Raw genomic sequence first — 15104 nt, forward strand, 5'->3', positions numbered from 1 at the left:
TACACCAGCGGCACGGGGAGGATAAATACCGCTCGGCTGGATGGGACACTCGTTATATACCTACGCTACTCAATTGGTCGGTATGTAAGCGGTCCTACTGCACGGTGACCTTTTCTTCATTACTCTAATTCCAGTATTGTGTCACAGACACTTTTCCATACAAATTAACTGACTCCTTTGGATGAACTTTTTTGGTGAATTACATCTCATTTAAATACAGGCTGGCCAGCCTATGTGGACAGTTCATAATAAATGAATCAGTGCACTGAATTGAGATTATTATTTGGGGAATATATTCTGAATTATTGTACCAACACCAGTTCAGATTAGTTCTATCTCAGAGAGACTGCGATATCTTTGCGGGTTTTACTTATGAGTTTTAGATGGTGTAAAATTTATTTGTGATAATTGTTTTATTATCATAATTGTGTGGTCACTCCTAAAGATTATATATTACATTTTATATTTTTCTTATCTATATCCAATATTGGATTATTAATAAAACAATGTATATTTAATTGTGATCCTGTTGCGCACCGATTGGTTTTTTCTGCTTATTTCGTTTTTGGGGGTTAGCAACCTTCCCCCCTTTTGGCCAAATTGTGCAGCATTAGGAAGTTCCCATAGGGTTGAAGGCGACGGGCGCCCATTTACCTTGGTTTATTTTTTGAAGGTTAGAGAGAGTCCAATCAGGTGGGGGGCCCGGGCAATGTGCTCACCTGCATTCAGCACCCTCGAGTATGGACTCACTGGTGGCGACTGCCGCTGGTTGGGAGTAGGTGCTGAGTGGGAGTCGTCGGTCAGAAAATACATGCAGGAAGGAGTGGGGGAGTGGGCCAGCTCAGCACTCTTTGGTGCAGGGGCTGGCTGGCAAATTTTATCTTGGGGGTCAAGGCCAAAGCACTGGCCCATAGATACGTCCAGAGGCACATATGGGCAAAGGGAGTGGCACGCATGTGCAGGAGCAGAGGTACACATAGTTAAGAACAGATGAAGACAGGTGCACAAATTGGTGATAAAGTGGAAAAACATTGAGGAGGGTGAGGGGAGTGACAGCTACTGGCACACGGGAGGGAGGGGACCGACAGCAGGCACAGATGTTTGGGGCAGACAGATGTGGGCTGAGGGAATTGGTCAGGGCAGTTGGGACAATGTGTAGCCGTGATGGGCTTGGAGCAGATGTGGACATTTGGTCAATTACACCTTTAGTTGCTGGTCCTCCTGTACTGTGCGGTCTTCGACGTGTATGCAAAATGCAGGGCAGGCATTACATATATCATTCTGTCAATGGAGGCACATGTAAAGTAAATCACAGCAACATTTTATTCTATCGATGTTTCAGCGTTTTAATGCACTTTATTAAAAATCATAATGATGTGCAGTCAGCTGTATAGCTGAAGTATAAGGAAGGCACATGGCAAATACCATACTAAGGAGTGCAGCTGAGTGCCAGTACCCAGTCGGTCACCACGGGATATACAGATCACAATGGGAGTGGGTGGAGAGGCCATGGCAGAGATGGGGAGCCACTCTTCAAGCTGCCTGCACTGCTGTGCTGTCATACAGTCATAGTGTGACAGGCGCAGTGGCAGCAGGCAGTAACAGTGCACAGCAGCAGACTAACAGAGCAGGGAGAGCGCCTCTCCAGTCCGTCGCCTCCCTGCTTGGCAGACTCTTCTGAGCGGGTAGCGCCGGGCCTGGGCACACAATAGCACCCACAATTAAAATTATGCCACACGGTAGCACAATCTTATTCACATGACACGTCACATAGTGCCTGATTCATATTACACCACATCCATTATTCACATTATAACATAGTGCCCCTTATTCATGTTATGTCACACAGTAGTACCCCTTATACACATTACGCCACACATTAGTGCCCCTTATACACAATGTCCACAGTAGTGCCCCATATACACAATGCCCACAGTAGTGCCACTTATATACAATGCCAACAATAGTCCCCCTTATACACAATGCCCAAAGTAGTGCCCCTTAATGAACACAGTAGTAGTGCCACTTATACACATAGTGCCCACAGTAGTAGTACCTCTTACACATATTGCAATAAGTAGTAGTGTTCCTTATACACATAATGTCCACAGTAGTAGTGCCCCTTACACTTAATGCCCACAGTAGCAGGGTTTATACACAATGCCCACAGTAGTAGTGCTCCTCACACATAATGCCCACAGTTGTGCCACTTATGCACATAATGCACACTGTAGTGTCCCTTATATACATAATGTCCACAATAGTAGTGTCCCTTTCACATAATGCCCACAGTAGTAGTGCTGCTTATACACATAATACCCACAGTAGTCGTGACCCTTATACACATAATGTCCACAGTAGTAGTGTTCCTTACACATAATGTCCACAGTAGTAGTGTTGCTTACATATAATGCCCACAGCAGTAGTGCCCCTTATACGTATAATGCCCACGGTAGTAGTGTCCCTTACACATAATGCCCACAGTAGTAGTGCTCCTTACACATAATGTCCAAAGTAGTTGTGCCCCTTATACACATAATGCCCACAGTAGTAGTGCCCCTTGCACATAATGAACACAGTAGGTGAAAGGAGAGAGGAAGTTGGTTGGTGCTAAAGACTGAAGTGCCTGCACCGCTGCTTGTCCGTCATACAGATGCAGCGGGGAGGAGAGGGGAGGGAGAGCGGGACCTGACATGGGAAATTAGTGGGTGGACTGTAATCTGAAGAGCCGCGCTTCACGTTGGACAGCAGCAGGGCAGCAGAGCCAGGAGAGCGGCTCTCCTGCCTGGCGCCTCCCTGCTTTGCATACTCTGCACTGGGCATAATGCATACAATTCTCTTTTAGTCCAAATGTATAAACTCATGTTTAAACACTGTCCACCTATGTTATTTCAAACCTTACCAACGTTAAAGAAATCCCCCAAACACTGTAAGACTGTGTTATTATATTAATTTGACAAATTTTCTACTGGTACTGCTCTGCTCTGCTTTTAAAAGCTGTTTCCATTGCACTGATGTAAGGTGAGGTACATAAGGTCAATAGGGGTCATTCAGAGATGAGGCAAAAAAAAAAGGCACTGCTGGCCGCAGAGTGATTGACAGGAAGAGGGCGTTTCTGGGTGTCAACTGACAGTTTTCAGGAAGTGTTCGAAAAAACGCAGGCGTGCCAGGAAAAACGAAGGCGTGGCTGGGCGAACGCAGGGCGTGTTCGTGACGTCAAAACAGGAACTGAATAGTTTGAAGTGATCGCAAGCGCTGAGTAGGTATTGAGCTACTCTAAAACTGCACAAAAATTTTTTGGTGCCGCTCTGCAATCCTTTCGTTCGCACTTCTGCTAAGCTAAAATACAGTCCCAGTGGGCAGCGGCATAGCGTTTGCACGGCTGCTAAAAACTGCTAGCAAGCGAACAACTCGGAATGACCACCTATGTTCATTGTGTTGACATTCTGTCCCTGGTGGTCTAGCAGTGACCTACCTGCTCATGGCGGTAATGGCATCTCCAGTGGTGCCTTATGGTCCAGAGGTCATGAGCAGAGCAGTTCCAGTGCAGACCTCTGTCGGAGCGCGCGGTTCTGGTATTTTTTTCCCCTATGCCCAACCCCTATCTCTAATTCTAAGCCTATAACCCTACCCCTAGCGCTTCCACAGCCTAACAATAATGTTGACATTCTGAAGATGTTGGGACTTCACATGTCAACATGTTCCCTGCTGCCATTTCACCAATATGGACATCATAACGGTCGATAATATGAATGTTGCCCTTATGACTGCATACATTACTGCTCTTTTTAACAATCACTATCATTACAGGACATTCGGAAAATAATACAAAAAATAAGAATTTACTTACCGATAATTCTATTTCTCGTAGTCCGTAGTGGATGCTGGGGACTCCGTCAGGACCATGGGGAATAGCGGCTCCGCAGGAGACAGGGCACAAAATTAAAAGTTTGACCACTAGGTGGTGTGCACTGGCTCCTCCCCCTATGACCCTCCTCCAAGCCTCAGTTAGGATACTGTGCCCAGACGAGCGTACACAATAAGGAAGGATTTTGAATCCCGGGTAAGACTCATACCAGCCACACCAATCACACTGTACAACTTGAGATCTGAACCCAGTTAACAGCATGATAACAGAGGAGCCTCTGAAAAGATGGCTTCCAACAATAATAACCCGATTTTTGTAACAATAACTATGTACCAGTATTGCAGACAATCCGCACTTGGGATGGGCGCCCAGCATCCACTACGGACTACGAGAAATAGAATTATCGGTAAGTAAATTCTTATTTTCTCTGACGTCCTAAGTGGATGCTGGGGACTCCGTCAGGACCATGGGGATTATACCAAAGCTCCCAAACGGGCGGGAGAGTGCGGATGACTCTGCAGCACCGAATGAGAGAACTCCAGGTCCTCCTTAGCCAGGGTATCAAATTTGTAGAATTTTACAAACGTGTTCTCCCCTGACCACGTAACTGCTCGGCAGCGTTGTAATGCCGAGACCCCTCGGGCAGCCGCCCAAGGTGAGCCCACCTTCCTTGTGGAGTGGGCATTTACAGATTTTGGCTGTGGCAGGCCCTGCCACAGAATGCGCAAGTTGAATTGTGCTACAAATCCAACGAGCAATCGTCTGCTTAGACGCAGGAACACCCAGCTTGTTGGGTGCATACAGTATAAACAGCGAGTCAGACTTTCTGACTCCAGCCGTCCTTGAAATATATATATATATATATATATATATTTTTAAGGCTCTGACAACGTCGAACAACTTGGAGTCCTCCAAGTCGCTAGAAGCCGCAGGCACTACAATAGGTTGGTTCAGGTGAAACGCTGATACCACCTTAGGGAGAAACTGAGGACGCGTCCGCAGTTCTGCCCTGTCCCAATGGAAAATCAGATATGGCTTTTATACGAAAAAGCCGCCAATTCTGACACTCTCCTGGCTGAAGCCAGGGCCAGTAGCATGGTCACTTTCCATGTAAGATATTTCAAATCCACCGATTTGAGTGTCTCAACCAATGGGATTTGAGGAATCCCAAAACTACATTGAGATCCCACGGTGCCACTGGAGGCACAACCGGGGCTGTATATGTAGTACTCCTTTGACAAAAGCTTGGACTTCAGGAACTGAAGCCAATTCTTTCTGGAAGAAAATCGACAGGGCCGAAATTTGAACCTTAATGGACCCCAATTTGAGGCCCATAGACAATCCTGTTTGCAGGAAATGTAGGAATCGACCCAGTTGAAATTCCTCCGTCGGAGCCCTCTCCTTCAGGATCCGGCGTTCAACCGCCATGCCGTCAAACGCAGCCGCGGTAAGTCTAGAGGTAGAGTGCACGGATCCTCCGTGCGCATCTCTTGAAGTTCCGGGTACCAAGTCTTTCTTGGCAAATCCGGAACCACGAGTATCGTTCTTACTCCCCTTCGCCTTATAATTCTCAGTACCTTGGGTATGAGAGGCAGAGGGGGGAACACATACATTGACTGGTACACCCATGGTGTTACCAACGAGTCCACAGCTATTGCCTGAGGGTCTCTTGACCTGGCGCAATACCTGTCCAGTTTTTTGTTGAGGCGGGACGCCATCATGTCCACCTTTGGTTTTTCCCAACGGTTCACAAACATGTGGAAGACTTCTGGATGAAGTCCCCACTCTCCCGGGTGGTGATCGTGTCTGCTGAGGAAGTCTGCTTCCCAGTTGTCCACTCCCGGAATGAACACTGCTGACAGTGCTATCACATGATTTTCTGCCCAGTGAAAAATCCTTGCAGCTTCTGCCATTGCCCTCCTGCTTCTTGTGTCGCCCTGTCTGTTTACGTGGGCGACTGCCGTGGTGTTGCCCTACTGGTTCAACACCGGCTGACCCTGAAGCAGAGGTCTTGCCATGCTTAGAGCATTGTAAATTGCCCTTAGCTCCAGTATATTTATGTGAAGTGAAGTCTCCAGGCTTGACCACACTCCCTGGAAATTTCTTCCCTGTGTGACTGCTCCCCAGCCTCTCAGGCTGGCATTCGTGGTCACCAGGACCCAGTCCTGAATGCCGAATCTGCGGCCCTCCAAAAAGGTGAGCACTCTGCAACCACCACAGAAGAGACCCCCTTGTTCTTGGAGACGGGGCTATCCGCTGATGCATCTGAAGATGCGATCCGGACCATTCGTCCAGCAGATTCCACTGAAAGGTTCTTGCGTGGAATCTGCCGAATGGAATCGCTTCGTAAGAAGCCATCATTTACCCAGGACTCTTGTGCATTGATGCACTGACACTTTTCCTGGTTATAGGAGGTTCCTGACTAGCTCGGATAACTCCCTGGCTTTCTCCTCCGGGAGAAAAACCTTTTTCTGAACTGTGTCCAGAATCATCCCTAGGAACAGCAGACGTGTCGTCGGGCTCAGCTGGGATTTTGGAAAATTTAGAATCCACCCATGCTGTTGCAGCATTACTTGGGTTAGTGCTACACCGGCCTCTAACTGTTCTCTGGATCTTGCCCTTATCAGGAGATCGTCCAAGTAAGGGATAATTAATACGCCTTTTCTTCGAAGAAGAATCATCATTTCGGCCATTACCTTGGTAAAGACCCGGGGTGCCGTGGACAATCCAAACGGCAACGTCTGAAACTGATAGTGACAGTTTTGTACCACGAACCTGAGGTACCCTTGGTTTGAAGGGCAAATTGGGACATGGAGGTAAGCATCCTTGATGTCCAAGGACACCATAAAGTCCCCTTCTTCCAGATTCGCTATCACTGCTCTGAGTGATTTCATCTTGAACTTGAACCTTTGTATGTAAGTGTTCTAAAGATTTCAGACTTAGAATAGGTCTCACCGAGCCGTCCGGCTTCGGTACCACAAACAGCGTGGAATAATACCCCTTTCCTTGTTGTAGTAGGGGTACCTTGACTATTACTTGCTGGGAATACAGCTTGTAAATAGCTTCCAACACCGTCTCCCTGTCGGAGGGAGATGTTGGTAAAGCAGACTTCAGGAATCTGCGAGGAAGAGACGTCTCGAATTCCAATCTGTACCCCTGTGATACTACCTGCAGGATCCAGGAGTCGACTTGCGAGTGAGCCCACTGCGCGCTGAAATTCTTGAGACGACCCCCCCACCGGACCTGAGTCCGCTTGTAAGACCCCAGCGACATGCTGAGGACTTTTCAGAAGCGGGGGAGTGCTTCTGCTCCTGGGAAGGAGCTGCTTGCTGCAGTCTCTTACCCTTTCCTTTGCCTCGGGCAGATATGAATGGCCTTTTGCCCGCTTGTTCTTATGAGAACGAAAGGACTGAGGCTGAAAAGACGGTGTCTTTTTCTGTTGGGAGGTGACCTGAGGTAAAAAAGGTGGATTTTCCGGCTGTTGCCGTGGCCACCAAGTCCGATAGACCGACCCCAAATAATTCCTTTCCTTTATACGGCAAACTTCCATATGCCGCTTGGAATCCGCATCACCTGACCACTGTCGCGTCCATAAACTTCTTCTGGCAGAAATGGACAGCGCACTTACCCTTGATGCCAGAGTGCAAATATCCCTCTGTGCATCTCGCATATAAAGAAAATGCATCCTTTAAATGCTCTATAGTCAATAAAATATTGTCGCTATTCAGGGTATCAATATTTCCAGTCAGAGATTCCGACCAAACCCCCCCAGCACTGCACATCCATGCTGGGGCGATTGCTGGTCGCAGTATAACATCAGTATGTGTGTATATACTTTTTAGAGTATTTTCCAGCCTCCTATCAGCTGGATTTTGAGGGCGGCCGTATCAGGAGACGGTAACGCCACTTGTTTTGATAAGCGTGTGAGCGCCTTATCTACCCTAGAGGGTGTTTCCCAGCGCGCCCTAACCTCTGGCGGGAAAGGGTATAATGCCAATAACTTCTCTGAAATTAGCAACTTCCTATCGGGGGTAACCCACGCTTCATCACACACTTCAATCAATTCATCTGATTTCAGGAAAAACTACAGGTAGTTTTTTCACACCCCACATAATACCCATTTTTGTGGTACTTGTAGTATCAGAAATATGTAACGCCTCCTTCATTGCCGTGATTATGTAACGTGTGGCCCTACTGGAAAATACGTTTGTTTCTTCACCGTCGACACTGGAGTCAGTGTCCGTGTCTGTCGACCGACTGAGGTAATGGGCGTTTTAAAGCCCCTGACGGTGTTTGAGACGCCTGGACAGGTTCTAATTGGTTTGTCGGCCGTCTCATATCGTCAACCGACCTTGTAGCGTGTTGACACTATCACGTAATTCCATAAATAAAGCCATCCATTCCGGTGTCGACTCCCTAGGGGGTGACATCCCATTACAGGCAATTGCTCCGCCTCCACACCAACATCGTCCTCATACCTGTCGACACACACGTACCGACACACAGCACACACACAGGGAATGCTCTGATAGAGGACAGGACCCCACTAGCCCTTTGGGGAGACAGAGGGAGAGTTTGCCAGCACACACCAAAGCGCTATAATTATACAGGGACCACCTTATAGTAAGTGTTTTCCCTTATAGCAGCTTAATATATAATAATATCGCCAAAAAATGCCCCCCCTCTCTGTTTTAACCCTGTTTCTGTAGTGCAGTGCAGGGGAGAGCCTGGGAGCCTTCCCACCAGCGGATCTGTGTGGGAAAAATGGCGCTGTGTGCTGAGGAGATAGGCCCCGCCCCCTTCACGGCGGGCTCTTCTCCCGTTTTTTTCTGTAATCCTGGCAGGGGTTAAATACATCCATATAGCCCAGGGGCTATATGTGATGTATTTTTAGCCAGTAAAGGTAATTACATTGCTGCCCAGGGCGCCCCCCCCCCAGCGCCCTGCACCTTCAGTGACCGCGGTGTGAAGTGTGCTGAGAGCAATGGCGCACAGCTGCAGTGCTGTGCGCTACCTTAAGAAGACTGGGAAGTCTTCAGCCGCCGATTTCTGGACCTCTTCTCTCTTCAGCATCTGTAAGGGGGCCGGCGGCGCGGCTCCGGTGACCCATCCAGGCTGTACCTGTGATCGTCCCTCTGGAGCTAGTGTCCAGTAGCCTAAGAAGCCAATCCATCCTGCACGCAGGTGAGTTCGCTTCTTCTCCCCTTAGTCCCGCGTTGCAGTGAGCCTGTTGCCAGCAGGACTCACTGAAAATAAAAAACCTAACAAACTTTTATTCTAAGCAGCTCTTTAGGAGAGCCACCTAGATTGCACCCTTCTCGGCCGGGCACAAAAACCTAACTGAGGCTTGGAGGAGGGTCATAGGGGGAGGAGCCAGTGCACACCACCTAGTGGTCAAACTTTTAATTTTGTGCCCTGTCTCCTGCGCTATTCCCCATGGTCCTGACGGAGTCCCCAGCATCCACTTAGGACGTCAGAGAAAATAAAAGGAAATGTTGGAGCTTCATGTAACTGCCTCTGAAATTGCAGTTTAGCAATGGATGCACATACAGTATATCACTAATTTGTGCATCTGGAAAGCTGCGGGCCCCAAATGCAAAACAAAGGGGCTGAATCAGAGGTGGACGCAGATCACTGCATATGCATGCTGGTGGCCTCCCAGCACAGGGCAAGGCCGCCCAGCATACGTGATGGGCCGCCTACCGATGCGTCCGCAATTAGATTGTGGATGCATCAAACGAAGGTTGACCCCTGGTGCACTGTCAGGTGGTCGGCCGTCATTTTTTTAATTGGAGTGGATGTTCCTTCCCCCAGAAAAACGGTTATGGCAAACCCCTGTTCAGACCGCTCCGCCACCCCAACGCTACAGCGCTGATCCGCGAACAGCCGCCACTGTGAATCATCTTGCAGCCGCATCCTTCCTCAATGCGGTCGCAAGGAGAAGGGTGGCGCACATGCACTGCAAAGTTTCGCTTTCTGGAGCTTAGTGCATATAGGAAGTGCAGTCAAACCTATGGAAACTGCATTTTTGTAGGTTTGACCACATTTTTTACTTTGATTCATCCTACCCAGAGAGAAAGAGAAGAGAAGACAGACAAGTAGATAAATAATAAAACACTAATTATGGATTTCTGGCAGGTTTTCCTATGTAACACACACACATGAAATAATCAGGAAAAAAAAAAGCGTCTTAGCTGTCCTAAAATTAAATAAAAATTCCCTCTGTCTGAATAAATTAAAACCTATTGTAGTGAAAAAAACACCCTGTCTTGAAATTTAATTTGTAACCTTCTCCAAGGAACAAATCTGTTAAAGTTTGCTTTGCTGGTACAGTATGTCATTTATTTGAACTGAAATGTCTCTGAAATTAGTCCTCTGTCAGTAAACCTTTCAATGAATGCAATGGGTTCTGAATATCGACAGCAGTGCCGTAACTAGACATTTTAGCGCTGTGTGCAAAAAACGGCATCGGCGCTCCCCCCTTACGTAATATAAGGAAAGTGCGCGCCGCAGGCGCTCGCAAAAAATATAGGGGTGTGGCTTCATGGGGAAGGGGTGTGGCCACAAAATAATACCAATTCATATTACGGTGCACAGTATTCAAATTACGTGACACAGTAGCACCACTACATCACGTAGAGCCCCTTTTACACATTACGGCGTACAGCGTCCCCTTTTTACACATTACGGCAGACAGAGTCCCCTTTTACACATTACGGCAGACAGCGTCCCCCTTTTTACACATTACGGCAGACAGCGTCCCCTTTTTACACATTACGGCAGACAACGTCCCCTTTTTACACATTACGGCAGACAGCGTCCCCTTTTTACACATTACAGCAGACAGCATCCCCTTTTTACACATTACAGCAGACAGCGTCCCCTTATTACACATTACGGCAGGCAGCGCCCCCTTATTACACATTACGGCAGATAGCGTGCCGTTTTTTTACACATTACGGCAGCCAGTCCCCCTTTTACAAATTGGATAGATAGATAGACAGAATAGACTTACCATCTCTCCGCTGGCTCAGGCAGTCAGGTTCCTCTGTGCTGGCAGCTCCGGAGGCAGGGGAGGAGGAGGAGGAGGGAGGGGGACTCGGAAGCCACAGCAGCGCACTGTAACTGGTAGCGGCGCTGCTGCAGCAGTCCCTCTCCTTCCGCATTGGCTGTCCGCCCTGAATTTTGGGATGAGGGAAGCGCATCCCAGTATACTCAGCAGCGGCGGCCAGCCTATGGTGGAAGGAGAGGGACAGCTGCCACCAATTACATAGCACTGCTGCGACTCCCTCCTCCTCCCTCCTCCTCCCCTGTCCCCGGAGTTGCTCCTCTCCGGCGGCAGCACATGCACACAGGCGGCTTGTAATGAGTCAGTTTGACTCGTTACAATGCCGCTGATGACTTTAAGGAATGTGGGCAGTTGCGCCCTCAGGGCGGCTGCGCTGTGTGCCAGGCATATTCAGGTATCACTATTTTCCTTGCTGACCTTATGTCCATGATAACATTCTAACGAGACATTCTGATTGGAATAATTTTAATTCCTTACATAAATAGCTAAAAATGCTCTAGAGCAGGCATTCCCAGCCTCGAATCCTCAAGGCACACTAACAGTTGAGGTCTTAGTGATATCCATGCTTGAGCACAGGTGACTCAGGGGTCTATTTACAAAGCCTTCGAGAGCGATAAAGTGGATGGAGATAAAGTACCAGCCAAACAGCTCCTAACCGCCATGTTACAGGCTGTGTTTCAAAAATGACAGTTGGTTGGTACTTTTGTCACTGTCTACTTTATCTCTCTCCAAGGCTTCGTAAATAAACCCCTTAATTAGTAATTCGGTTATTTCGATGTAACCATCTGTGGTGAAGCCTGGATATCACTAAAACCTGCACTGTTAGTTTGCCTTGAGGACAGAGGTTGGGAATATCTGCTCTAGGGTGAAGCTACAATATCATAAATACCTTTCCTCTTTGGGACCACAATGGTGGATCGAGTTGTCCATGCGGGAGTAGACCATTTTCTAAACATGAAAGAAATTGAAGGAGATGTCCGCCACGGGGAAACCTGAGAGGAGGTCTCTGTATTCCATCCTGACTGACCAGAACAACAGTGCCACCGCTGTCTACTTTTGATGGAAGACATAAACAAACATTAGCAACAGCAACAGATTAGATATCAGGATTATGTTAATGATAGATATTTATTACTTCATGTCTAAAATAGTGTTTCTTACCATTTCTTTACTTTTTTTTGGGTTATGACCAAATAAACCACCAATGTACTGTATCACTTTTAATGAATAATAATTATTTTGCTTTTATTTCTATATAATGATTGAACAAAAGAGGAAATGCAGGAAGATAGCTAATTTTAACAAAATACTGAGAGCTCACCACACTCAGAGGGTGGGAACAGCGCTCACCCCCCTGCCAGCATTCTGGCGGCCAGTAACCCGGCGTCGGCATTCTGACCGCCAGTCTCCCGAACCCAACCCGACAGTACTGCTATTTTGTTGAGAAGGTTTAGCAATAAAACCTGGATTTTTTTAGTATGTTACTGTATATAAAGCCTACATTTAATGCAATGGAAACTTGATGAACACAATTATGAGTTAAATTGGTTGCATTTAATCAGTTTTTAAATATTTAAAAGGATATTTATAAAAAATTACATTTATTAAACATTTAATAGAAATCACATACTGTAAAAGGGGAAAATTTGTTTTAACAGAAAAAAAAAAAATATCCCGGCAGAAATTAAGAAACATGAAGAAATATTTCCAGTGAGTTTGCAATCCAAACACCCACATTTATTATCCAGCAGACTGTATAAAATATGAGCGCTAACTAAAATCAGTGGCAGTGTGCTGCAATTTAAAACTTCTACATCACATCTGGTTTATAGAAAAGGTTTCTATTCTTGTGTGATTGATGGTTACCATGGGAGCAGGGCTGCCAAGAGAAATCCTGGGGCCCGGTACAACAACTTCCCAGGACCCCCCCTAGAGTGGGTGTGGCCACAGTGTGTCTATCTATCTATCTATCTATCTATCTATCTATCTATCTATCTATATATAATACTAACATTAATGGTAATGTATGGCTGCATGTATTATAGAATATTTGTATAGAATTTTTAAGACCCAGTGCTGTGTCTGTCACTCACAGTCACAGTTCTCAGCTCACAGTGTTTCAGCCTAACAGGCTAGCTCCCGACAAGGTGACCAGCCCTTCTGCTGATTCTTACAACTGAGCTGAGCCACTTCTTAAACCCACGGCAACGCCCAGCCAGCTGCATGCCTGCCCATCCCAGTCCCTGCCACCTCCTAGAGCTTGCTGATTCTGAAGACGCCATCCAGAGCCAGTTGCAGAGATTGATTCGTGAGATGATGATATCATCTCACGAAATCCTAGCAGCGGTGCGGCAGCTGGAAGTGGCTGTAAGGGACGTCCACGACAAGGAACAAACAGCCAGGTGACACACACATACATTCCCCCTCCCGGTGGCCCGACCCCTTGCTTGCACGCCAGCCCACTGACTTATAATAAAGAAAAAAAAAATGATCCCACAAAAAAAATGGCTACTGGTGTGCTCTGGCCCAGGCCCCTGGCATGGCCGGGCCAGGTAATCTGTACCCCCTCCCCACCTCTTTCAACAACACTGCATGGGAGGCATTTGATATGCCAGCTGTCGGGATTCCGGCGCTCAGTATACCGGCGCCAGAATCCAGACAGCCGGCATACCGACAACTATTCAAGTCCCCCCTGGAGGGAGAATAAATTGCAAGGCGCTCGTAGCAAGGGGCTCTTTTGCGCTCTCCCCGCTGCCGGCATGCCAGCGGTCGGGATCCTGGCGCCGGAATCCCGACAGCTGGCATAACATATTACACCCGTTACCATAGTTGAATGAAAGGAAATGTACCTATTTAGTGAATAAAAGCTATAGCAATAAATATAGCATGTACCGCATTGCTTTAAATAATGTAATCTGACCCATTACATAAGTACCCCATTTCTATTAAAAGATATTACACAGAAACATAGGGGTAAATTTACTAAAGTGGGAGTTTTTTTTAGAACTGGTGATGTTGCTCTTGGCAACCAATCAGAATCTACTTTTATCTAACTGTTTCTAGAAGATAATAGAATCTGATTGGTTGCTATGGGTAACATCACCAGTCCTAAAAAAAACTCTCACCTTAGTAAATTATCCCATAGAATTTGATGGCAGATAAGAACCACTTGGCCGATCTAGTCTGCCCTTTTTTTTTTTTTATCCTTTAGGTAACCCCAACCCTGTTTGATCTTTAAGGGTAGATGTAAGAAATGTAGTTATGGTGGAGAAGCGGTATCGGTGCCGTTATGTGCGCTGATACTGCTTCTGCCCCATGTATGAAGGAAGACATATGTGCCCAGTGACAACATAAACGCCAATATTGTGGGCAACGTATGAACGGTCACTATCGATTTCAAGAGATGTCGTTGCTCATCTGCCACAGCCAGTGATAGCTGTGTCCCTGGCTGTGGCAGCTTCCGGCTGCGGACTGCATGTGAGATCTCGCGAGAGTAGCAAGACTTTGCGCATGCGTACCGGAGTTGGATGGGGAGCGACTCAGCGAATCAGTTATAAGCTGCTGCACTGTGGGGCACAGGCAGCAGCAAAGCAAGACGCGTTATACCCGCATGATAAGTGTGGGTATAATACATGCCCCCCTTAGTTCTTTGTAAGCATATTCATACTTTATGCCTATCCCAAACATGCTCAAGTTGCTCCACTGTCTTAGCATCTACCACTTCTGACGGCAGGCTTTTCCACATATCCACTACACTACTATTAGTGTATATTGTAACGATTTTGCCGATTTGTATTTTTGGAATATAAAACAATCGATGCCAATGTGCAGTGGATTGGGACTGAAAATGGTGGTTTTGCAGGGCTATTTCTTTGACAAATCCTGCGCCTTGTACATTTGCGTAAGAGGGGTAGTTCTAAGATTGTGATGCTTATTCTAAAGTTAGTGATGGCAAATTGTGTATGCACTTTACAATTAAGGATTCTTATTTTTTTTTAACAGAATAAAATATAGAAAATCTCAACAAATAACTTCTTGGTTATAACAGATCCTTCTGCATAATGCTCCTGCACTTCAACAAGTACCGGCCCTCCCACTGGTGCTGCTCACACAATAATCAGATGGGCAATTTGATTTTAGGCGCAGTGCACTGGCTTCCTGCTTCAT

At 46.9% G+C, this 15104-nt stretch overlaps 1 protein-coding gene across 2 annotated transcripts in view; it reads right to left on the reverse strand.

Annotated features, from left to right (window-relative positions):
* The window catches only part of SGSM1 (small G protein signaling modulator 1), a 446529-nt gene that overhangs the window by 80696 nt on the left and 350729 nt on the right, over positions 1-15104 (reverse strand). For both annotated transcript variants that reach the window (XM_063913222.1, XM_063913221.1), the window contains exon 11: positions 11827-11990. In XM_063913222.1, coding sequence (XP_063769292.1) covers positions 11827-11990 — 164 coding nt within the window. The remainder of the gene's footprint in view (positions 1-11826; positions 11991-15104) is intronic.

This window comes from Pseudophryne corroboree, chromosome 1, assembly GCF_028390025.1.
Source record: "Pseudophryne corroboree isolate aPseCor3 chromosome 1, aPseCor3.hap2, whole genome shotgun sequence".
NCBI classification, from domain to species: domain Eukaryota; kingdom Metazoa; phylum Chordata; class Amphibia; order Anura; family Myobatrachidae; genus Pseudophryne; species Pseudophryne corroboree.